General features: G+C 45.5%; 1 protein-coding gene across 21 annotated transcripts in view; it reads left to right on the top strand.

Moving 5' to 3' along the window:
* LOC109864680 (protocadherin alpha-C2) overlaps positions 1 to 26162 on the top strand; it is a 202713-nt gene that overhangs the window by 173192 nt on the left and 3359 nt on the right. For all 21 annotated transcript variants that reach the window (XM_031798575.1, XM_031798568.1, XM_031798583.1 and 18 more), the window contains one exon: positions 8999 to 9087. In XM_031798575.1, the coding sequence (XP_031654435.1) occupies positions 8999 to 9087 (89 nt within the window). The remainder of the gene's footprint in view (positions 1 to 8998; positions 9088 to 26162) is intronic.

Raw genomic sequence — 26162 nt, 5'->3', positions numbered from 1 at the left:
TGACCAGATAGTTTGTTTTTAATCATTGATATGTAGGCTACGTGTGTCTTTAAAAAATATATATATATCTAGTTCTGTCTTTGATGTTCTGTATTATTTCATGTTTTGTGTGGACCCCAGGAAGAGTAGCTGCTGCTTTTGCAACAAATACCAAAATACATGACTATTAAACCAGATATTATCCTATTTATATAGCATCTGTTCTACAGTATTCTTTTAGCTTGGTTGTTAGACAGTAGTAGTTAGAGAGCAAGGGGTAATCAGGGGGTCAGTGATAGACTGAGGGGACAGACGGAGGGATGGAGAGAGAGAGGGACAGAGAGGGGGATGGAGAGAGAGACAGACGGAGGGATGGAGAGAGAGAGATGGAGGGGAGGGCAGTTAGGCGGAAATATGGCATTGGGAATGCGCAACACAACACATTGGGATCACATTACCCATGAGCCATTGGGCCACTAGCTGCTCTGGGATTGCCTGGGCTTGACCCAAACGAGGAGCATGCTAAAGAGAGGGAGGGGCTAAGTTAACGAGCAGAGCCAGCATTAATGAGCCAGGGGTAGCCAGGCGAACCACATCACCAAATGCACTGCACCAGGTAATCTCATAGTACACACAAACACACACACACCCACACACACACACACACACACACACACACACACACACACACACACACACACACACACACACACTGCTCTGCTGCAGTTCCGATCTCATGAACTGAGGATGACTGGCGGACCAGTCCCTCCATCGGGGAAAAACAGAAGTAGGTCATCTGCCACCGCCCTTCACAAACACTCACACACACACACACATATACACACACACACACACATAGAGGTCTATCCCTCCGGCCATGACAGACAGCACTGCGGCAGTGATGAGGGACATGAGAGATGACAGAATGGACAACGCTTTCACAGCTCCCTGTAAACAACGTCTGTCTGTCTGTCTGTCCAGAGACATGGTTCATCAGGGTCAGTGTGTGTATTTGTCATTGTTTTATGGCTTATCATTTATTGTTTATTGTGTCTGTGTGTGTGTGTGTGTGTGTGTGTGTGTGTGTGTGTGTGTGTGTGTGTGTGTGTGTGTGTGTGTGTGTGTGTGTGTGTGTGTGTGTGTGTGTGTGTGTGTGTGTGTCAGATTACAGTTTTTTCCAACTGCTTACACATGTTTTCAAAACTGTCTCCTTTTTTTCAAAACTCTACACACAATTCCCAAAACTGCACACACAAAATGCAAAATGCCTCACATCTCCTTCAAAATGTAACACTGCATTCAAAATGCCATAAACACATGTCAGAATGAAGCATTTGCATCAAATGGCAAACACTGCTTTCATAATAGTACATTTTTGGATATACCATGTAAACACTGTTGTTCTAAATCTAAAACTCTTTGGTCTTTCATAGGCTTATATCTACATATCAATACAATGTTCTACGGTGAAAGTAATCTGCTGAGCGGGGTAACAAGTACACTGTAAATACCAATGCAATGTAGAAACAGAAAATATTTATTAGGCCAAACATTACTGTTGTATAGAGTAGCATACAACAAAACCATAAACATATGTAAACCAAAAGTATATTCTTTAGAATACAGTAAAGAACACAATTGTGTGTGTGGGGTCCCGGGGGGTCAGTCCAGGAATTGGTAGGGGGGGGGGGAATCACCAGCGCTAAGCTACGCTTCATCTCTTCTCCGGCCTGAGTCTGGCCACGATACTTCATCCACATCACAGGATACGTTTTCTCTTGCCAAACATCGAGGGAAGTATCTCCTAGCATGGCGTATCCAACCTTGGACAGAGGCAACCTCTATGTCCCCACATAGACCATATTTATAATTGCAGTCTCTTGTACATCTGTAAACAAGTGTCCTCGTCCTCCATGATGTCTTAGCCTTTCCACTCTGTACAGAATTCCAACACAGTATGTGTTCAGCATAGGGACTGTAAACAATGTACAAAAAAATGTAGTACAGCATGATAACCAACCTCATTCATTCAATGCAGTGCAGTAAATGGATGGCTTAGAGTTACAAATGTTTATGCAATACTATGCAGTCATATGTATTTTACAGTACAATACTGTAATGCTAAAATAGTCATTATATAGTTCTCATTTCTGAAGGTTCGAATTATGGACGCCACTGTAAATCGACTCAAGTTGGGCTGGACTCTCAGTCTAGCCTCTCTCATGGTCAAACCGTGGTTGATCACATGATCAACAAGTGTTGCCCTAATCTCATCAGAGATGGCTCTCCTTCCTTCTCTTCTTTGCCCTCATCCTCTTCTTCATCTTCCTCTCCCTCCTACTCCTCTTGCTCTCTGTCCATTGTTGGCATCCATTGTTCAAAACAGGTCATCTGACCTATGACCTATTTATAGGCCTATACTACAGTAAAGCAGTGATTGGTTAGTGATCAGTTAAGCTATTAGTGTTTGCACATGTTTGCACATGTGAGGAGTGTGTGTGGTGAATAAGTGTAGCATTTTGATTGGTTGTGTTTGGAAAAGGAAAGCAAGTCCCTTCCTGTTAGATTTTTGTGTTTTAGGTAGAGAATTGTGTGTAGTGTTTTGAAAAAAATGTTTTATGCAATTGACAACTGAGTCAAAGGCTGAGAAATAGCTTATGGTTTTGGATATTTGATGTGTAGTTATGCACTTTAAGTGAGAGGTTTCAAAAATCGTGTGACATGAAAAGATTTTGTGTGTAAGCAGTTGGAAAAAACTGTAATACAAGTTTAATACAAGTTTAACATCTGAGTGTCATTGGTGTTACACAGATTCCCTCATAATTACAGCAGGGTTTAATGAGAGTTAATGTGCTTGAGCAAATCATTCTAATACATTAAATCGCTCTTGTCACTTTAGCATGGAGCCCTTTATCCATCCCTCCTCCTCTCTCTTCCCCTCCCTCCCTAAATCTGAGCTGTTTACTGATCTATTTATACTCTACTGAGATTACAGTTTGTTTGAAACATTTTGAGACATTTTGAGGGTATACCCCAAACAGCAATGCACTTGAGTAATGATTTTGACCTAGTTAGTTTTACAGCCCTAAATATATTTCTCTGTAATTATGAACCCCGCTAAGCTAGAGGCTAGCGTGTCTATGGGTTCATTTTTACTGCACTGGTTGTAATAATGACAGGCAAAGAGAGAGAGAGAAATGTTTGCCATTTTTATTAAAAAAAAAAAAAACATGGGCCTCCCAGGTGGCGCAGTGGTCTAGGGCACTGCATCGCAGTGCCAGCTGTGCTACCAGATACTCTGGGTTCGAGCCCAGGCTCTGTTGCACCTGGCCGCGACCAGGAGGTCCGTGGGGCAACTCACAATTGGCCCAGCGTCGTCTGGGTTAGGGAGGGTTTGGCTAGTAGGGATATCCTTGTCTCGTCGCGCACTGGCGACTCCTGTGGAGGGCCGGGCGCAGTGCGCGCTAACCAGGTCGCCAGATGCACGGTGTTTCCTCCGACACATTGGTGCGGCTGGCTTCCGGGTTGGATGCGCACTGTGTTAAGAAGCAGTGCGGCTTGGTTGGGTTGTGTTTCGGAGGACGCATGGCTTTCGACCTTCGTCTCTCCCAGGCCCGTACGGGAGTTGTAGCGGTGAGACAAGATAGTAACTACTAACAATTGGATACCACGAAAAGGGGGTCAACTTTAACATTTAAATTTTTTTTATAAAAAAACAGAAATACCTTATTTACATAAGTATTCAGACACTTTGCTATGAGACTTGAAATTGAGGTCAGGTGCATCCTGTTTCCATTGATCATCCTTGAGATCTTTCTACAACTTGGAGAACCAGTGGTAAATTCAGTTGATTGGACATGATTTGGAAAGTGAGTGTTTGTGAGGGGCGGCTGTCTGTATATGGTCCCACAGTTGACAGTGCATTTCAGAGCTAAAACCAAGCCATGAGGTCGAAGGAATTGTCTGCAGAGCTCTGAGACATTATTATGTCGAGGCATAGATTTGGAATTTGGGAAAGGGTACCAAAACATTTCTGCAACAACACATCATTCTTAAATTGAAGAAGTTTGTAACCACCAGGACTCTTCCTAGAGCTGGCCGGTCGGCCAAATTGAGCAATCGGAAGAGAAGGACCTTGGTCAGGGAAGTGACCAAGAACCCAATGGTCACTCTGACAGAGCTCCAGAGTTCCTCTGTGGAGATTGGAGAACATTCCAGAAGGATAACCAACTCTACAGCACTCCACCAATCAGGCCCTTGTGGTAGTGTGGCCAGATAGAAGCCACTCGTCAGTAAAAGGCACATGAGAAACCTGCTTGGAGTTTTCCAAAAGGCACCTAAAGAACTCTCAGACCATGAGAAACAAGATTCTCTGGTCTGATGAAACCAAGATTGAAAATCTTTGGCCAGAATGCCAAGTGTCTGGAGGAAACCTGGCACCATCCCTACAGTGAAGCATGGTGGTGGCAGCATCACGCTGTGGGATGTTTTTCAGTGTCATGGACTGGGAGACTATTCAGGATCGAGAGAAAGATTAACCGAGCAAAGTACAGAGAGATTATTGATGAAAACCTGCTCCAGAGTGCTCAGCACTTCAGACTGGGGTGAAGGTTCACCTTACAACAGGACAATGACCCTAAGCACACAGCCAAGCCAACGCAGGAGTGGCTTCAGGACAAGTCTCAGAATGTCCTTGAGTGGCCCAGCCAGAGCCCGGACTTGAACCCGATCGAACATCTCTGAAGAGACCTGAAAGTAGGATCTGCAGAGAAGAACATCTCTGGAGAGCGTAAAATAGCTGTGCAGCGACGCTCCCCATCCAACCTGACAGAGTTTGAGAGGATCTGCAGAGAAGAACGGGAGAAACTATAGATAGATAGATAATTACATGGTATTTGCAAGGTACAGTGATAATCGTATGCTCTTGGCTCCAACAGAGCAGGTTAAATAAAAAATGAAGATACATTTTTTAAAAGTGAATGAGACATAATAAAGATAATCATTCTATGCACATTTACACCTGTGGGGACAGGGTAAGAGTCCGTTTGGGAAAGTCCATGGGGGAGCAGCAGGGGGGGAGTGAGAAGTGATGGGATGAACTAACCATCAGCCAGACAGACAGACAAGCAGGCTGATTGTCTTTCAGACAGACAAAGAGACATTAACATGGACACAAGGAGAAAGTGGGACAATGAGCAAAAGCGGTGCGTGTGTAAAATCACCGGGGAAGCCAAACCAGGGGGGAAAAGCCATATTACAACCTATGTGTTGTGATAATTGCATTGTTTGCTCTATAACCTGTTAGTTCATAAGCCTTGACATCATGATGTATATAGGCCTAAAGGCTGAGACAATAAGAAGCCCCATTGGCAGAATCAATTTAACCACACCTTTATTTCGTTACAAAGCCAGAGTACAACCTCTGTCCTGTGAAGTCCAGAAAACATATTGCATGTAACTATCAGTTACATGAGATACAGCATGGTCAAGCAAGGTAATGTTTCCGACATGTTCAGACCACTAAACTACTATTGATTTTAGAACCACAGAGAGTTACCGCAAGTCGCAAAGAAAACAGGAGATGCCTCCACTATTCCAGCACCATTTCATCTTCAACATTTCAACATCATCAAATCACCTATGCTTGGTCTAATACAGTGACAAATGAAAGATACCAAAAACAATGTAGTCCAATCAACGTAAGATAAATATGATGTGGCTGTCCTTGGATCTGATTTGTGTGTGTGTGTGTGTGTGTGCAAGTAGAAAAAAACATGTTGGCTCACCCTACACCCTCCTCTTTCATGTTGACTAAACGGTCTATCACTTTATCATACAGTACAAGCTTTTTTTTGTTTGTCCTAGGCTACCTGGTTAAAATGTTTGCTCGCTAGCCTAACTTCCTTTCATGGGCAACGTTAGCTAGTTAACATTAGCCTTCTACATCTAGCTACTTATTGAACTTCCATCCTCTCAGTCCAGGGGCACAATATGAATATATGGTTGGATCAAAATCACCGTTATAATCATTGGCTAGCAGGGGAAATGAAGTAAAACCACATGTCCAAATCCTTATCCATCCATTGCTAAATTCAGAAAAGGACCATTTTAGCTAGCTAGCTAGCCACCGGAGGACAGCAACACAACAAGATGTAACAATTCAAGTTGTTTCTGTCAATTACGGATAAAGAAGCCAAATCAAAACGGTCTTCCCTTGACACTAGCTCAGTTTAGCTCAGCGATGATTGGCTATTATTTCATTTGTTTAAATTATCAAGGGAGGCCAAATGCTCGCTGGCTTCCCTGCATTCAGTGCTACAGGCGGCAACAATGTGGTACTCTTTATGAACAGACAGCATCACAGAGATGGCCTACACATACAGAGACCGAGTGGTGCTGTTTCGCTCGCTCGGATCCTTTCTCCGGTGAGATACATTCAACCTCTTGTGAATTGAAGGAAAATTATGAAACACAAAGAGAAAAAAAGAAACATTATTTTGTTTCTTTTTTTCTTGGTTCTTTTTTTGGGGGGGAAGCCTGGCTTCCCTTGGCATCCATGAACACACGTCACTGACAACGAGAGAGAAACAGATACAGGCATTAGCTTTAGGAACATGCTTTAGATCCAGTGTTCCCCATTAATAATTGATCAGTGAATCTGGATGACTCCAGCTCTACACAGCACTTAAAATGGCCACCCTGCCAAATCTCTATTCATCTCCTTATACCACTACAAAAAGACAGGAGGACCTTTACACACACACACAACACACACACATTTCAATACAGCTGATGGAATAGAGATGACGGAGGCGTGAAAAATTGCAAAGAAAGAAAGGGAGGGAGAGGGGGAAGGGAGAAATGAATAAAGAGAGAATGGGTGAGGGGGACAGAGGGTGAATCAGATGGCAGAAGAGCGAGGAGAGGATAGAGACTGAGCTGTGATTGCCTGACCTTGGGGGTGAACACGCTCACACATAACACCCGCACACATACACTCACATGCACACGTGTGCACGCGGACGGCCGGACAGTGTGTGAAGAGCCTGGAGAAGAAGTGCAACTAAAATGGTGGCAATACTGCTGCCTCCTCCCACACGCTTTCCCTTCCTCCTGTCTCTCTTAAATGTTCAACTATTATTTATTTCAATAGCTTCACTTTTACCCTATGGAGAAAATGTCCTTGTGTTCCACCTTTGACATTTTGCAGTATATTGTGGTATAGGATCGAGTATTCAATCGCATATTGGGCACTTTCAAGTATGTGTGTGTGGGCCAGAGAGAGAAATACAGCGAGAGAGAGACACAGAGAAAGGGACTCCAGCTGAAGTGGGGGAATGGTTCTCTTCTCATCTGACCTCTGTGAGACTAAACTTTGCGAGACCCAGTTTTCCAGGCAGGGTCAAAGGGAAGGAGAGAAGAGAGGGATTAAACATGGAATAGTAGCAATGCAGGAGGATTGAAAGAGGGAGAGCACCTCCTTAAAACCATATTGACGGGTTGATATCGAGAGACTGTTTGCATTTAGCATGTACACGCGCACACACTGGCGACTCCTGTGGAGGGCCGGGCGCAGTGCGCGCTAACCAGGTCGCCAGATGCACGGTGTTTCCTCCGACACATTGGTGCGGCTGGCTTCCGGGTTGGATGCGCACTGTGTTAAGAAGCAGTGCGGCTTGGTTGGGTTGTGTTTCGGAGGACGCATGGCTTTCGACCTTCGTCTCTCCCAGGCCCGTACGGGAGTTGTAGCGGTGAGACAAGATAGTAACTGCTAACAATTGGATACCACGAAAAGGGGGTCAACTTTAACATTTAACATTTTTTTATTAAAAAACAGAAATACCTTATTTACATAAGTATTCAGACACTTTGCGCTCTGCGCATTGTTAGCTCTGCCTGCTGGTTTCAGTCGCCCCTGGTTCCTCTTAAGGTTTCTTCCTAGGTTTCTGCCTTTCTAGGGAGTTTTTCCAAGCCACTGTGCTTCTACATCTGCATTGCTCACTTTCCTGGGTTTTAGGCTGGGTTTCTGCCGGTGTAAAAAAAATACATTAAGAATACATTTGATTTTATGTAATATCTGCTAACACAATAAAGAGAAAGTCTAGATAGAGAGTGTTTTTCTAATCCTCAATGAAAACCCTGCTCTGCATCTCACTATGGTAAAAGGTGCTGCCCTTATTGGATAAATGATAGTGGAACATGCAGATTATTTCAAAAGCGACATGAAACGGACCTGAACCCTTTTCATGATTAAAACATTTAACCATAGTTTGAATAGAGGACATTAAGATTTAGTGGAATCTCATACCTTACATTTATGGCGTGTGTGTGTGTGTGTGTGTGTGTGTGTGTGTGTGTGTGTGTGTGTGTGTGTGTGTGTGTGTATGGGTTCTGTTTATTTGCTGTATTATGGCAGGAGCCTGTCGCTGTTTTAACACCGCAGAGCTCAATACATTTTAGTTAGGAGGGTTGCTGAAATCCCTGGGGTGGGTGTGAAAATGTTAGAGCACCCATCTGTAATCCCTAATCCATGGAGCGGTGTGAATATGCAGGGTGACTACTGTTTAATCCTAATCCAAGGGCCCATTTGAGTTCCTGAGATGGAATTGGTCTGACCCCCCTCCTGAGACCCCTGCTACTGACTGTGTACACACACACACACACACACACACTGTGGTTTCCTACCATGGCTTAATTTAGTAATGCTCTGTATTATAGGAAACTTGTGGAGCGAGAGACTACTGGGTCCACAGAAGCTTATAGCTGCTGCTGCCTTATGGCCCTGTGATAGAGAATATAATGGAGTTCACCCAGAAAACAACGTGTGTGTGATGTGTTTGAGAGTGAAAGGGTGTATTTGTGTGTATATTTATGAGAGAAAACTCTCTCAATATATACTGTACCATCAGACTGTGTGTGTGTGTGTGTTATATTTCTCTAGACTCTGTAACCTCTGAAAATGTGTGTGTTGGGTTGTTTCTCCAGTGTGTAACCTCAGAGTGTGTGTGTTGTGTTCCAGCTCAGTGCACATGGAGGAGTCGTCGGTGATGCAGGGAGCGCAGGGGGTTCTGGTCCAGAACTGGCCGACCGTGTCTAGCGCCGCCGGAGGTAAGAGCCAGGCCACTACACCACACACTGAACCGCTCTGACCCTGACCAGACCAGACCAAAGCAGAATACAATCAGACTAAGACCCTGAGCAACCCAGGCCAATGCAGAACAACTCAAGACTATCAAAAACCAACCCAGACTAGCTAAGCCAGACCTACCCAAGGACAATCCAGACCAGTTTAGGCCAACGCAGACTAACTCAGACTACCTTTTACAAAAATCACATTCGTCCCCCACGTCTCGTAACCCTGGTGACTGTTCTTGTCACCTCTGTACTTCTCGAATGATGAAATGGGCCGTAGCTTCCTGCTCTTGGCTGCTCTCGGATGCTCTCTACCTCATTAGCATACTCATTATAACCGCACAAGAAGCATTAACATCTGACTCAAGGTCAGTACCTTCCGGAACAGACGTGTTTGGGTGGAGAGGAACTCAGCTGGAATGTGTTATGTAGCAGGGTCCAGGGAGGGAGGGAGGGAGGGGGAAGTAGAGATTGAATGAGGGGCGAGTAACGAGAGAGGAGTGGAACGTGAAGACATTGTGGAGGATACAGAGAGATAGAAAGGAGTGGGAGAGAGATGGATTGACACAGGAAGAGAAGGATGACAGTGCAATTTACTGAGTAGATAGAAAGGTGATTTGTTGTAATTAAGGTATGCTGAGAATGACCCGGCTCTCTGTCCATTATAGACAGCCTGACTAACTGCCCACACACACAGTCTTCTCTCTCTCTCTCGCTCTCTCTCTCGCTCTCTCTCACACACACACTCTGCCTTCCCCGCTTAGCAATCGATTTCTTGCCCAGACTGAGGAGTTGCAGCCTTGAGCAGGGGGGTGGTGAGTGGAGGGAAACCGAATGGTTGGAGATGCCAGTCTTCATGGGTCGGGTTGGCTGGAGTTGACTAAGGGGTTGTGGAAAGGGGTGACAGGATGGGAAGGGTGTATACTGGGATCGACAGAGTAAGGGGTTGTGGAAAGGGGTGACAGGATGGGGAGGGTGTATACTGGGATCGACAGAGTAAGGGGTTGTGGAAAGGGGTGACAGGATGGGGAGGGTGTATACTGGGATCGACAGAGTAAGGGGTTGTGGAAAGGGGTGACAGGATGGGGAGGGTGTATACTGGGATCGACAGAGTAAGGGGTTGTGGAAAGGGGTGACAGGATGGGGAGGGTGTATACTGGGATCGACAGAGTAAGGGGTTGTGGAAAGGGGTGACAGGATGGGGAGGGTGTATACTGGGATCGACAGAGTAAGGGGTTGTGGAAAGGGGTGACAGGATGGGGAGGGTGTATACTGGGATCGACAGAGTAAGGGGTTGGATGGATTTTTAATGGGGGGGGGGGGGGGGGGGGGAGTTAAAATAAAGAGATGGATGCTAAATGAAGCAGTGCCGTCTGGGCAGGAACGTTGGGGGTTTGGAATAATGGGGATGGAGTCCAAAAAAAGTCTAATGGCAAATTTTAGGATGTAGAATGATTCAATTGAGCAGATTTGAAAAAATTTCAGGAAGTTGTAACGGTGAAGATGTAGACAGGGACACAGTCAGTCGTTGCCTGTCGGGCTTTCTGCAGGTTTAGGACCTGAAGTCACTTTAATGCATTGCTGCAGCGTGAGAGAGGAGAGGTGTTGTGTCGATTGTTACAACTGCAGGGTGGGTTTGTGTGTGTCGTCTGACAGATTCTATTTGCTTTCTGTTCGATGTGAGACAAAGAGCCACAGCTGGAGACTACGCCCCTGTTCCTTCCCCCGTGTTTCCATCAGGGTGGTTTGCTGCAGATATTTGTGTTTGTTTAGGAGTTTGTGTATGTATTTTTATGTTTGAGAAAGAGAGACTGTGTGTGTGTGTGTGTGTGTTCGCTCCCTGCTTTGTGTGCAGCTCCTGGTATGACAGATGGAGTCCAGCCTACGCCCAGATTAACAGACTCACATTAATGAAATCAGGATTCTGCATGCTGCCTAACTCTATCACTCTCTCCTCTCCTCTCTGCTTCCATCCACCCCGCCATTTCACGGCTATGTTTCTAAAGCAGGGGCACGCACAGGGATTCACAGAGGGCTGTGCTGGATCTGAACAATCCCCTGGGGAGAAATTGGTAGAGGGAAGAAAAGAGAAGGAGAGGAAGAAATGCAGAGCCAGAGAGCGAAAGGAAGGAGAGGAGAAATGGAGAGCAGTGAGAGGGAAGAGAGGGAGAGAGGAAAGGAGGGAAGAGAGGGATGGGGGGGACTGGGAGAGAGGGGGGAGAGTGTGACAATGAGTTGGAAAAAAGAGACAGGCAGAGAGTGAAAAGGGGAGAGAGGGAGAGGGGGAGGGAGAGATGGAGGGCTGCTGTTGCTAGGGGAGAGTGTGTTGCTAGGAGAGAGTGGTTGACTCGGAGAGCGAGAGAAAATGAGGGAGAGAGAGAAAGCTCACAGAATTATTCTCCATCAGCACTGTCGCTGTGACGCCCAAGTCCTACCGCTTCACTGGAGGATGCAGTCTCCACGGCAACCATTCATAGCCCTGAACTGTGAGAGAGTGTGTGAGAGAGTGTGTGAGAGAGTGTGTGAGAGAGTGTGTGAGAGTGTGTGTGTGAGAGAGAGAGAGAGAGAGAGAGAGAGAGAGAGAGAGAGAGAGAGAGAGAGAGAGAGAGAGAGAGAGAGAGAGAGAGAGAGAGAGAGAGAGGAGAGAGAGAGAGAGAGAGAGAGAGAGAGAGAGAGAGAGAGAGAGAGAGAGAGAGAGAGAGAGAGAGAGAGAGAGAGAGAGAGAGAGAGAGAGATGTGAGGTTGAAGCAACGCAGGTGAATAGAGAGAAATAGGGTGGTGGCTGCTGGTCAAATAAAAACAAGCGTTGGATAGAAAGGAGGAAGAGGTTGTGTTGGTCTGAGGAGGACATGGCGAGGGGAAACAAGGAGAGAGGGAAGGAGATAGTTAGAGAGGGAGACTGACCTACATACACAGGGCCGTGCTGTACTGCAGAGGTGGAGGCAGGTTTATTGCAGGTCTTTATGCATCACTGCTCTATTTGATGACAGGGACACACACACACACACACACAAGCCTGATTTGATGAGGGGGGACAGGAGTCAACAGCAGCTTGCACCTGACGAGGCAAAACGGAGGACAGCGGATGAGGGAGAAGAGGTAGAAAGGGCAAGAGAGGGCGAGGAAGGGTGAAAGAAGGAGAGAAAAGGGTGTGCCCTGCCCTCCTCCGGAAATAAGCTCCATGGCAGGTGGTCCATCCTGTGTCCCTCTCCCTTATTCAACCTTCTGGAGTCCAACCATATGACCACAACATGTTGTTGGGTTAGACTAGGGGAGGGTGGAGGCGTAGAATTCTCATTTGATGAATGCAGAGATGGAGAGTTGAGGTTTCTGCGTTCAGCTGCTCAAGCAGAGAATCTGTGGTGGTAGTATTGTTATGTGAGTAGGTCTGCTGGATAGAACTCTCTGGAACCTGCCTGGGGCGGAGAGCCAACTCAGGAGGGGAAGCCTAGACCAAGTTGTTCCTCTCTGCTCATCCAAAAATGCCTCCCCTCTTCCTTTTATTCCTCCTCTCCTCCACCTCCTTCCTTCCAATCTTAGCTGACTTCTGTCTATCTCTGTCTGTCCTCTTTTTTTGGTTTAACTTCTGCCCCTCACCATTTCATTTTCTGCCTCTGTTTCTTTTGTCCTCTCTCACCCTCATTTTCTCACCCTGCCTCTCTCCTGCCCCCCCCCCCTCTCTCCTGCCCTCCCCCCCCCCTCTCTCTCCCTTACACTTTTTCTCTCTATCTATCTCACTCCCACTCTCTTTCTCACCCTTTCTCTCTGCTTCACTTAGAATAAATCCGTTTCTAATAGTCTGCTAACAGTCATGTCACTATTAATGACTATACCATCCTCATTAGAAGCACTGCTCTCATTTAGATGAGACACACACACACACACACACACACACAGACAGAGAGAGTTGGCAGTGGCACCTCTTTGTGAGGCTGTTGAGGACGGCCTCTTGGGAGAGCTTGTCTCCACCATCTGTCACATGATCCGTCTGGGCATCACACTTCAAGGTGCACACACACACACACACGGTGAAGAAAAACACACAATCACTGTCACCAACACATACTGTAATTTCTCATTTAAAAAAAACAACACACACAACCAGTCGCCATAGTTTATTTTTACACACACAAGTACACTTGCTCCTTCATGTTGCCGTTATCAGTCAGGGGAATATGGTGATTCATGCAGACACACATATACTCCTGTCACTACCCAGGCACAGGCAGAAAAATACAGATGCATGAATAACAATTAGGTTTTGAAGAGACAGCAGTATCGCTTAGGGTTTCAGTCCTCATAATACACACTCGCACACACACTCACGCATGTACACGTATGCGCACACACACACACACACACACAAGGAGCGCAGGTGTTTTGATAGAGAAGGGTGTGGTCCCAGCCACGAGAGCTGTAGCGTTTCACTACACCCGCAATAACAATCTGCTACATATGTGTATGTGAGCAATACAAATAATTTGATTTGCTATCACAACAACCCATTATCTTCTAGCACTGCAGTGCCTCTCCCTCTCTAAAATAAATCTGCACCTTCAGGATTTTTAGTAGCTGTTTTTCTACCTTTCTGGGTGGATCGCATTTCATACCCGCATCCCTGTACTTCCTCTCTCTCCTCTTCTTCTCTCTCTTCCTCCTCGTCCTCTCTCCTCCTCCTTCTTCCTTCATTATGTCAGCCTGCACTGCACTCCACTGCGCTTCTGCTCAAGCGGCCGATGGATCGTGGAGCTCCTGGATGATTTAAGTCACTGTGAAAACCTTGGTCAGCAGAGAGACAAAGAGAGAGACAAAGAGAGAGACAAAGAGAGAGACAAAGAGAGAGACAAAGAGAGAGACAAAGAGAGAGACGGAGAGAGAGACGGAGAGAGAGACAGACAGACGGAGAGACAGACGGACAGACAGAGAGAGAGAGAGACGGAGAGAGACAGTCAGAGAGAGACAGACAGACTGAGAGAGAGACAGTCAGAGAGAGACAGACAGAGAGACAGACAGACGGAGAGAGAGAGACGGAGAGAGAGAGACAGACGGAGAGAGACAGTCAGAGAGACAGACAGACTGACTGAGAGAGAGAGAGAGAGAGACAGCCAGACAGAGAGACAGACAGATGGAGAGAGAGACGGAGAGAGAGAGACAGACAGACGGAGAGAGAGAGAGAGACAGACGGAGAGAGAGAGAGACAGACAGACGGAGAGAGACAGACAGACAGACGGAGAGAGAGAGAGTTAGGCTACATTAGAGGAGTGTATTGCTTTGGATATTTGTTTCTGAGAGAAAAATAATGCACGATTACGTAAGAGTTCTGAAATACTTGGAGTGTGTCGGGCTATGATTCTGATCTTTGATAAAGACAGAGAGGAAGAGGAAGAGACTCAGAAATGTAGAAACACAGCAGAGAGAGATACACTGATACAGAGAGGGTGTTATGCTGTGGTCATCCCAGTGTAAAATGAATCCTTCACATCACTAATGTGCCTCTTAATGATCAGTGATTGACAAGCTGTTTAATTTCCAATCACAATAACGTTGCCATAACAGTGATGGGCATAATTAACGCTCTATCAATCACTGGAAGGGGACGGGTGTTTGCTGGACCAGGTTTTACGCTAGATTAGACGAAAGGTCAGAAGAAATGAGAGACTTCGAGCGGGAGTAAGGGTGAGTAAGGGAGGCAAGTAAGAGAGAGAGAGATTTTTCCAATGCAACAGCCATTGACAAATCAGACAGTGCTCAGGCCCCTCCTGTACTCCCTGTTCACCAATGACTGCCTGAGTCTCCAACTCAATCATCAAGTTTGCTGACAACACAACAGTGGTAGGCCTGATTGCCAACAACAACGATATAGCCTACAGGGGGGAGGTGAGAGACCTGGTGGAGTGGTGCCAGGAAAATAACCTCTCTCTTGACATCAACATAACGATCGGCTAATTGTGGACCTCAGGAGACAGCAGAGGGACCACGCCCCGATCCACATTGACAGGGCCGTGGAGAGGGTCAAAAGCTTCAAGTTCCTCTGCGTGCACATCACTGACAACCTAAAATGGTCCACCCACACAGACAGCATTGTGAAGAAAGTGCAAATGCTTGGCCACTAAGACCCTCACAAACTTCTGCAGATGCACCATTGAGAGCATCCTGTCGAGTAATAGCACCGCCTGGTACGGCAATTGCACCGTCCGCAACGGCAGGGCTCTCTAGAGGGTGGTGCGGTCAGGCCAACGCATCACTGGGGGCACACTGCCTGCCCTCCTGGACATCTACAGCACTCGGTTTCACAGGAAGGCCAAGAAGATCATTAAGGACCTCAGCCACTCGAACCACGGGACTATTCACCCGCTACCATCTAGAACAAGGGGGGGGGGGCAATTCCAGTCCTCGGGGGCCTGATTGGTGTCACATTTTTGCCCCAGCTAACACGCCTGACTCCAATAATCACCTAATCATGATCATCAGTTTAGAATGTAATTTGATTAATCAGCTGTGCTTGCTAGGAATGGAGAAAAAGTGTGCACCAATCAAGCCCTCGAGGACTGGAGTCGCCCACCCCTGATCTAGAAGGAGGAGACAGTAGAGGTGCATCCAAGGGACCAAGAGACTGAGAAACGTCTATCTCCAGGCCATCAAACTGTTAAACAGTCACCACTAGCCTGCCTCTGCCCAGTTCCCTGCCCTGAACCTTGGTTAGTGCTCTAGCCGGCTACCACAAGGCTCTACCCTGCAACTTAGCGACTGCTGCCCTATGTACATAGTCATTGAACACTGGTCACCTTTAATAATGTGTACATACTGTTTTACCCACTTCATATGTCTATACTGCATTCTAAGTCAAGGCTCATCCTATATAACTACTGATGTACATACCTTTTCTTTCTTTTCATATACTGTCCATACTGTCTTTCACCATGTATATGTCTATATATTTAAAACATTGTATTGCCAGGTATTACTGCACTGTTGGAGCTAGAAACACAAGCGTTTCGCTGCACCTGCGATAACATCTGCAAATCTGTGTGTGTGACCAATACACTTTAGGGGGGATTTGATTTAGAGGTTGTGGTTGTGTGTGGATCTGTGCTGGTCGAGGCAGGTGCCTTTGTTGCCAACCTGATAGGTGAGAGAGAGGAAGAGAGGGAGTGAAGAGGGGGGGAGAAGGGAGAGTGGAATGGGTAGAGGGAACGAAGGGGGAGTAGAGAAACAAGGTCAGAGAGGGATGGAGAGATGCTGGGAGGGAGGGGAAAAAGATGATTGGAGCACAGACAGATTTTCTGTTCCTGTTTGATTGTCATGGCTCAATCAAAACAAAGAGGAGGAAAAGTGGGGGTTTCCACTTGTTGAGTCTTGAGGGCAGAATGCAGTATGCATCGAAATATATAGACAAGGAAGCATTCATGGATTTAGAAAGTTTAAGAAGAAGAGATGGGAGGGATTCATTCTGACCAGGATTTTGACATGCAGTCAGACCCAGTCAGAGCCAGTCCTGACCTCCCTGGGGCCCTATGCAAAATTCTGCTAAGGGGCCCTCCTACCTGACTTGTGAGCCATGTAAACCATTTGCCATTGGCACATAGTCACACCTGACACCCAGTGCTCCTCCCTCCTTTAAAACAGTTTGCTCCATCCGTCCCTCTAAGAATAAGTAGACCTATACAGAACAGAATGAGGTGTAAACAAACAATATTTATTGAATCTTAGCATAAGTGAATATTAACATGAACATAAATAAGAAATTGTAGAAAATATAAAATGTAGAAATAATCAAATATAACACTGAGCTTTGCCTCTGCTGCCTGGTAATCAGTCCAGTTCTCACAATATTATACAATTAGCTTTGTCTGTACAATGTAAACATAAGCCTATAGGCTATGGCTGCAGCTATATGTCTTAAAATAGTCCAATAAAACCTATACAGCTGTGTGTTTAACTGTGGTTCAACTTCCATACAGTGAGCCTTTAAAGATTCACTGGACATCTGAGAGGCAGTGCTGAAGTTCAGCAGCACTCCATATTTGGTTTTCGAACCGGTTGAGTGTTTCAAATCTCTCGTCCATGGACGTCACAGCAGAGTCGACCACAATGTTGAAGTAGTCGACTTCAAGGTTTTTCAGTGCATCAGTCACTGGTTCATCGGGAGTCTTATAGCTGAAATGCTCCTTGCTGATTCTCAGTCTCCTCTCTTTCAGAACAGCCTCCACATTCATTTCTTCACAAATGCTTTTTTGGCTGTTGTCTGGGCCTCAGAGAATCCAGTTTCCCTGTATGTAGTGAGAGAGGCCTTTGCATTTGAGGTTAAATTCACTGCGATATCCAACTGCATTGAGGTGGATTGGAGGAGCTTGTTCACCTTGTTTATCATTGTCAGTATCTCACACCAATCGACACAGCAAACCAAGAAGCAGTGGAACCCAACTTCCTCTGCAAGTGCTCGTGCCTCCACTTTGGCCACAGGATCGTTGATCATTATATCTGATCATGTCTGGCTTCCAGTAATGCCTCCCGAACCTCAGAAGCCTGATACCTGATTGCATGAACACTTTGGAGCCTACTCTTCCATCTTGTCACTCCATGACTTCACAGTTATGTTCATGTGTTTCTTCAAAACACTCTCATCTTTGTGTGCCAGCTGAAAAGAAGGTGAAGAGCTTTTGCACACGCCCAAACAACTCGACTGCAGCTTTTAAAGATTTGGCAGCATCTGCAATGACAAGGTTTAGAGTGTGTGCTCCGCATGGGACGAGCAGGCTCTGGGATTTTTTTGGAGCAGTCTGGCTTGTACTCCTTGGTGCTTGCCCTTCATGTTGGCCCCATTATCATAATCTTGCCCTCTGCAATCTTCATATGAAATCTTCAGCTCGTTCAGCTTATCTAAGATAACAGTGGTGGACAGATTCAAATCTGTTGTAACCTCAACATTCACAAAGCCGAGGAAGTGCTCCTTGAGCTCTGGCTTTCCCTTTAAAACCACGCTTTTTATAATAATGGACATTGGCTCCTGGTGACTAATGTCAGGTGTACAGTCCAAGATAATGGAGAAGTACTTTGAGTCTCTTACTTGAGTCACTATTGCTTCCAGAGTCTTGTCGCTCACAATCTGTATCAGCTCATTCTGTGTGCGCTTCCCAAGGTAATGAGCATGTCTCTCCATCTTTAGTTTTTCTGAGAAGGGGGTCAAATTCTTCCAGTGATACAACCTCTTTTAGGAAGTTTCTATTATCTGGTTGGAAGATTTTGTCTGATGAACAGAAAGCATGCTAGGTTTCTTTCAGCCAGGGACTGGGTGATACTTATGAAACGTGTAAGGACATCCCGCCATCTCTTTCTTTCGGCCTCCATAAATTGTCATTTTTTATCTGATCAAGAGTCTGTCCCCGACTTCGGCGCAGATCATGTTCTCTCCACTTAAACATATTGTTGGTGTGTTCAGGACGACCCTCGTAGGATTTCAGAATGGCGTTGATATTTGACCACTCATTCACGCCTTCCTTTATTGTTTTGTAGTATTTTGTAGAAAAGAGCTCACAGCAAAAACAATACGCAGCCTTGTTTTTGATTGAGTGTGAAAGCCAGCTCAGAACAATCCTGGTTTGAATGGACCTCTGTGCACCAACTCAGTCCTCATACAGTCTGTTAAAGACTGGGGGCCAATCAGCTGGGTCATTTGGTGGAGCAGAAACTGTTCTATTAGGGTCTGATCTACTTGTATCTGATACTGGCTGTACACCACTAGTTGTGCTAATGCTGGCTGAGGCTGCCTGTACTTCAGCTGTACTGGGTCTGTGTTAGTACTTGCTGAAGCTGCCAGTACTGGTCTGTGTTAGTATTTGCTGAAGCCCGGCTGTACTGGGTCTGTGTTAGTACTTGCTGAAGCTGCCAGTACTGGTCTGTCTTAGTATTTGCTGAAGCCCGGCTGTACTGGGTCTGTGTTAGTACTTGCTGAAGCTGCCAGTACTGGTCTGTGTTAGTATTTGCTGAAGCCCGGCTGTACTGGGTCTGTGTTATTACTTGCTGAAGCTGGATGTGGATCAACTGAGTCTGTGCTTGTACTGGCTGATGATCCAGCATCTCCTCTACTGACAAACTTAAGCATAACACTTGTAAATTATAGATCACAATACTATTATTAATTTTATCAGCTGCATCAGGCCCATTCAAACTGGCTCCCCCAGATCTCCAAATTATACATTTTCACATGTAAAAATTATTTATACTATGGCTTGGCTGAATACTTGATGGTTATTATTTACTGAGAGATGTACATCCATATTGCCCAGTATGCCCAGCTAATCAACATTTTAAATGTAATATATAAATCAATAGTCAATGTCAATGTAACGGTCGTCTTCCTCCTCTTCGTCAGAGTAGTAGGAAGGATCGGAGGACCAATGCGCAGAGCTGTAAGTGTTCATCTTGGTTTTTAATAAGAAACGTGAACACTGAAACAAAAACAATAAACGACAACGTGAAATAACTCAACCGAAACAGTGCCGTGTGGACCAAACACTGACACGGAAAACAAACACCCGCAACTCAAAAGTGAAACCAGGCTCCCTAAGTATGATTCTCAATCAGGGACAACGATTGACAGCTGCCTCTGATTGAGAACCATACCAGGCCGAACACAGCAATCCCAAATCAATAGAAAAAAGAACATAGACAACCCACCCAACTCACGCCCTGACCATACTAAAACAAAGACATAATAAAATAACTAAGGTCCGAACGTGACAGTCAATCCATTGCTTTCCATCTTGCATTAGTCCAGAGTTGTAACTAAACCTTGACTGAGAGACTAGATAATCATTGTCTTGTTTTAAAATTGTGTGTCTCTGAGGTGTGTCATCACCTCCCATATATTGTCTGGGCTGGTCCCCACAGAGGTTGCTGCTGGAAAGCGCGAGTTTCATTTTGTGCACGCGCCACGCTGTTATCTTTTCCGAGCTGCAGTTTATAAACCCCGTTGCTCGTTGGCGTTTATCAAACGTAATGAATAGTTGTATTTCACTCTCACTTTTGTCAGAAACAAAAGTATTTTGCACAAAGTCACAGAACACAGCCCTGGAAGTGGCTGGCAAGCAAGACACAGAACACAGCCCTGGAAGTGGCTGGCAAGCAAGACACAGAACACAGCCCTGGAAGTGGCTGGCAAGCAAGACACAGAACACAGCCCTGGAAGTGGCTGGCAAGCAAGACACAGAACACAACCCTGGAAGTGGCTGGCAAGCAAGACACAGAACACAGCCCTGGAAGTGGCTGGCAAGCAAGACACAGAACACAGCCCTGGAAGTGGCTGGCAAGCAAGACACAGAACACAGCCCTGGAAGTGGCTGGCAAGCAAGCAAGACACAGACAGACCAACAGATGCACTGCCCAGCTAGGTTAGCAAGACAGTCAGACTAGAGAGAGATACACTGCAAGCTTGCACATCAAATTAACTTAACGTTACTGTTATTTGCTGACATCAACTCGGAGGGGAGAGAACACAAGTTTACCTGATTGCTGTTCCCGCAATTCACTGTTTTTCCTCTCTTTTTCGTGACCAGAAGGACAGTTCCGCTTCATCCTCTCATCCAAGTTGTAAACATTGACACCCGCTTTGACACAAGGGGAAGGCGGGGGCCCTTGTGTCATTTACGGGGCCCTACACAACTTGCGTAGTGAGTGTATAGGGCCGCCCGGCTCTGGACCCAGTCATGGGGGCTTTTGACTCAGTCATGATATGTCAGAGACGATCAACAGGCTCTTCTACCCAGCTGTAATGTCTTTGACCCGGTGTGATGCTGCTTCTCTCCTCTGCCCGGCCCTATCAGGTCCTGCTGCATCTGTCTGATTTCCATCACAGTGACTCAGGGCCGGCTGCGGGCATAAGAATATACAGTATACAGTGCCTTGCAAAACTATTCAGCCCTCTTGGATTTATTCACATTTTTGTGTGTTAAAAAGTGGTTTTATTTGTATTTTATTTTTTACAATCTATACAAAATACTCTGTCATGTCAAAGTGGAAGGAAACAGATGAATACAAATTAAATAACTAAAATAGAGTCGTTCCATAAGTACTCCATAAGTACTCCATAAGTACTCCATAAGCCCCATATGTTTAGGCAAGCCTAAATTAGTTCTGTGATCAAATTTGACTTAACAAATCATATAATAAGTTACATGGACTCACTCTGTGTGAAATATTAGTGGTTGACGTGATTTTTGAATGACTAACCCTTCCTCTGTCCCCCATCCATACAACATCTGTAAGACCCCTCAGTCAAGTATTGCATTTCAAGCGCACATTCAACTACAACGACTACTACAGAGAGCTTTTCCAACGTCTCATAGAGCAGGGCAGTGTTTGGTAGATGGGTAACAATAACAAATCAGACCATGAATATCTCATTAATCATGGTCAAGTTAATAATTATTGTATTAAACCACCCAGACACATTAAACTGGACTGCAGGACAGGAACGAAACTGCTCAGAGATGTTACCATGATGCCATTTGCGATTTTAAAACAGCTACAGAGTTCAATGGCTGTGATGGGAGAAAACTGAGGATAGATCAACAACATTGTGGTAGATCACAATCATGTTCTAAATGACAGCATGAAAAGAAGAATACAAATATACAGAATACAAATATACCGAAACATGCATCTTGTATGTAGCAAGGCACTAAAGTAATACTGCAACAAAACATGGCAAAGGAAAACACTTTTTGTCTTAAATGCAAAGCGTTATGTTTGGGGCAAATCCAACACAACACATTACTAGGTAACTGTCTTCATATTTTCAAGCATAGTTGTGAATGCATCATGTTATGGGTATGCTTGTCATCGGCAAATACTGTGGAGTTTTTTTAGGATACAAAACAAACGGGAAGGAGCTAAGTACAGGCAAAATCCGAGAGGAGAACCTGCTTCAGTCTGATTTACACCAAACACTGGGAGATGACCACAACCAACAACACAAGGCCAAATCTATACTGGATTTGCTTACCAAAAAGACAGTGAATGTTCCAAGTTACAGTTTTTACGGAAATCTAGCCACGATCCCCAAAATCATGACAGAGCTTGAAGATTTTTGAAAAGAATAATGGGAAAATATTGTGCAATCCAGTTGTGCAAACCAAACTTTTAGAGACCTCAATGAAAGACGTACAGCTGTAATCGCTCTTAAAGCAGATGAATATTTATGTAACGACTACATTTGAGTTATTACTTGTATTCTTTTTTATTCATCTATATATATATTATTATTTTTTCACTTTGACATTTACAGAGTATTTTGTGTCGATTGTTCACAAAAAGAATGACAATTACATTAATTGTAATCCCACTTTGTGGAACTCAGTCAAGGTCTTCATTTACTGTTAATGGCATACACAAGGTGTAGTTTTGAAATTTGGTTGTGCATCAGCAGTTCTTCTTTTGTCATTCAATGACAGTCACTCAACTGTCACTCACTAAACATTTTTAGATTGGTAAATTAGTCTTGCCAACTACCAAAACCTTGAGTAATCATGGCCGAATTACCAACCGGACATGAAGGGCACTTTCCCAGGGGTCATGACCTCCAGGGGGTCCCCATTTTTAGCTATTGTCACTCAGATATAATTTTAACATGGCATAAGTCATTGCAAAATGTGTGGAACGTGCTGTAAAATTGCTAATTTTTCTCTCCGCCCAATGGCAACTAAAAAACAACTTGCATAAAATGAGTTATAAACCTGCAACCTTTTCTCTACGCTCCATGGCAAAATGTGTAGAATTTCAGGAAATTAACTTTAAAACCAACTCTTAGCTTAGGGCCCCCAAAGGGCTGGAGCCGGCCCTGCAGTGACTCATCACTCTCTGGGGTCCTATTTGTTTATGACTTTATGTTTGCATCAGGGGCACGGGTATCTCTTTATCTGCCTGCATTGTTTTAGACAGGAAATTACCCAGGGACAGCATAGCTGAACAAATGCATTGTAGAGTAAATACCCTACCACTTTCTATGATTGCTGTCTTTCCCTTTCCCCTCTCATTCCTTCTCTCTTTTATCATGTAACCCTTTTAAAGAGCAGAATCGGATCACAATGTTGGCTGGGAGTCAGATAAGGGCAGTAACCCCCCAAGATTGATACAGACTCTCCCACTGTCTCCATGTCAGAGAGAGAGAGAGAGAGAGAGAGAGAGAGAAAGATTGTATCTGTCTCCTACTCCTCTCTCCCTCTTATCCTCATCCTCTGTCTGAAAATAAAAAATCCTGAACCAACACTTCCATTTGACCCCCTTTGCTGATAGCTACTTTATTGAGGGAAAGTGTACTTACTAGGCCTGTGATAGGTGGTTGTCTCAGCTAGCTATCTTAAGATGGATGCACTAACTGCAAGTGCTGTGGATAAGAGCGTCTGATAAATGGCTAAAATGTTTTTAAAAAGTCAATGTACGTGTGTCCGACTCTATCTCGCTGCGCTGATGTCACAATCAGCGGAGGTCAGATAGCACTCCTGGCTTGAATAGGAAGTAAAAAGGAAGACTATGTGACTGCTGGAACTCTGTGTCTGTTTCAATCGGCCAATCTGTGCCCTCTTACAGAGTAGGCAAAATGGCCGCTGGTAATGAGGATATTCCCTATAATCTTTCCACTGCGTCCCAATTCTCTACCTTCTAGCATTGGCTAGAGACAGATGTGGCCATATTCTTACACCACTCACTTCCTTTTAAGTCCACGAAGGGAAGTGAATAAGTGCACACTTTAGGGCAGAAGGGTAAAGGATTGGGACATAGCATCTGTATCTATGAGAGGGGGAATAGGACGGCGTCCCATCATCCAGAAAGGCTTGCTGCAGTGTTTGACTCCATAAGAGAGATTAGGAGTGTGTGCAGTGCAGGGGACATCACACTCTCCTGACGCCCAGCCTGGATTTACTCCCAGAATCCATCACTCTGAGCAGCTCCAGCAGAGAGCCCGGGCCAGTACAGAGGGGGAGTAGGAGGAGAGAGGCTGGGAGGGAAATAGGGCTGCAAAGAGAGGGGAGGGAGAGAGATGGAGAGGAGAGAGCAAAGTCGGGTAAGGAAAAAGGGTGGGGGGGGAGAAAAATAGAGAGGGAGGAAAAGAGAGAGGAGTCAGTTAGGGAACGGAGGCGGAGGAAGGAAGGGAAGGAAGGAGAGGAGAAGAGGTGATAGGGGAACGGGAGAGAAAGCAGGGGGATAAGGAGCTTCATAAAAATCTGCATAATTCATAGTTTTTATAATTTTTTTAATGGTCACTAATTGCCAGAGGAAATGTTTTTGTTTATTCCCTCTACTTCTTTTTATAGTACTTAGAAATGTTTTTGGCAACAAACAAAAAAACTATTTTGGTTCCTTTTGAATTGAGAGAGGAAGCGGGAGAAGAGAGGAGTAGTGTGGCGCTAGAATAGATCAGTGATCTAGCTCCGTCTTGTCGTTCTGAGCTCTGCTTGGTTGTTATTGAGGCAGACTACATTTTTGCCGCTATTCTTGTTCCTTGAAGCCGTGTAACAATGCCTCCCCCTGGCCACTTCAATCACTACCTGCTGAATGAGACATGTACTGGCTGATCACAACCGACTTACTGAACTCTTGCCCTGTACCAAATGATGGGTCTCTTTCCCATGGGGTGCTTCATACTCAAAAACGTTGTTGTTTTTTTCCTTTCGTTTCCCCCCCCCTGTATATGTTCGCGTATTCAGGATGCCTTTAGCTTTTTCTTGACAGATAGACTATGTTAATGGGAATTTGAGCTGAAAGTACTACCAGAGCTTGTCCTCCTAACTCTCCAATAGAGGCAAGGTTGGTGAGGACAGGGACTGGGGAGATGGCCTTCCATACCCTGGGTGTTATATGAGGCCAGTCCTCCCTCTTCCAGACACTGTTCCTTCTGCTTGGATGAACTCTCCCTTTTGGAGGGAAGTCAAAAACAAGAGAGACAAATAAAAAGTGTAATATGTGAAGGGAGTATCGCAACTAGGTCACAGCTGTGAGGAATGAGGCAATGTGGTGTGGGGTGTGTTTTGCTGGTGGAGTGTGTATGTGCGTCGGTTTTTGTGTGTAATGGCACTGAGTAGTTAGAACAGTCCCCTCGGGATCCCTGGGTTGTCAGGGTGGGGTGTGAGCTCTGTTACATGCACTCCGGCTCATCAACCCACACACGCCTTTGGAACGCAGAGTCACGGTGAGCAGGCTGTTTGACTGACCGGGCACCTCTGCCATCACCTTCCCCATCCCCTTTAATGAGGAGTTATTTATGTGAGCGCCCCTACCCCTTTAAGGGTGTTGTTTATGCGTTCTCTCTCCTTGGGCAGATTGATGGGGTCGGGTTGGGAGGGGAGAGCTGAGCCAGGTGTCGCTCTACTCTGCTCTGCTGCAGTGAGTCCTGATGTGTGTCGAGAGACTGAGGGAGAGCTGAGGTTGTTTCACACCTGCCTTTCTCAAAGTACTGAGTACAGACTCTTTAACTAACTGGAGACCACTTAAAATGCTGAGCGTTTGAGATGGTTTAGGTCGCCGTTGTTTGGGCTACTTACTCAGACACACACACACACACACACACACACATAAGGTAAACACTTCTATTGAACAGACACTATCTCCATTTACCTTTTTTCTTCTTAGCGCTTCAGTGGCGATCTGTGATGGAAGTTGAAAGCGCAGTCATCTCCCAGAACTAAAGCTCAGCGTGTAAACGGCTTGTTGACTTTCCGTTTAAATGCCATGTCTTTATTCCCTGACCTTTCCCCGCCTCTCCCTGTGTGATGGAGCGCTTCATGTCTTGTCCCACAGCGCCGACCAGGGGCCCTAGCCGTGGCGAGGGGCGACAGAATGGACACTTTGATTCTGTGCTGCTTATCAGTGGACCGTTTGAAAGCTTGCATTCGCCACCCCTTTCTTTTGACTGGTGTTATGGCTGTTTCTGTGGATTAGTGACCGATTAGTGACATCACAATGGGAGTCAGGGTGATCAGAGAACTCCTGTGGGTGACGCTTCAGCATGGTGTTGACTGTGTGCTATGGGGGCATCACCAATGGATGCTATGTGG

The sequence above is a fragment of the Oncorhynchus kisutch genome, linkage group LG19 (assembly GCF_002021735.2).
Source record: "Oncorhynchus kisutch isolate 150728-3 linkage group LG19, Okis_V2, whole genome shotgun sequence".
Lineage (NCBI taxonomy): Eukaryota > Metazoa > Chordata > Actinopteri > Salmoniformes > Salmonidae > Oncorhynchus > Oncorhynchus kisutch.
Note: the sequence above shows the minus strand (reverse complement) of the source record. Positions and strands in the feature narration are given on the sequence as shown.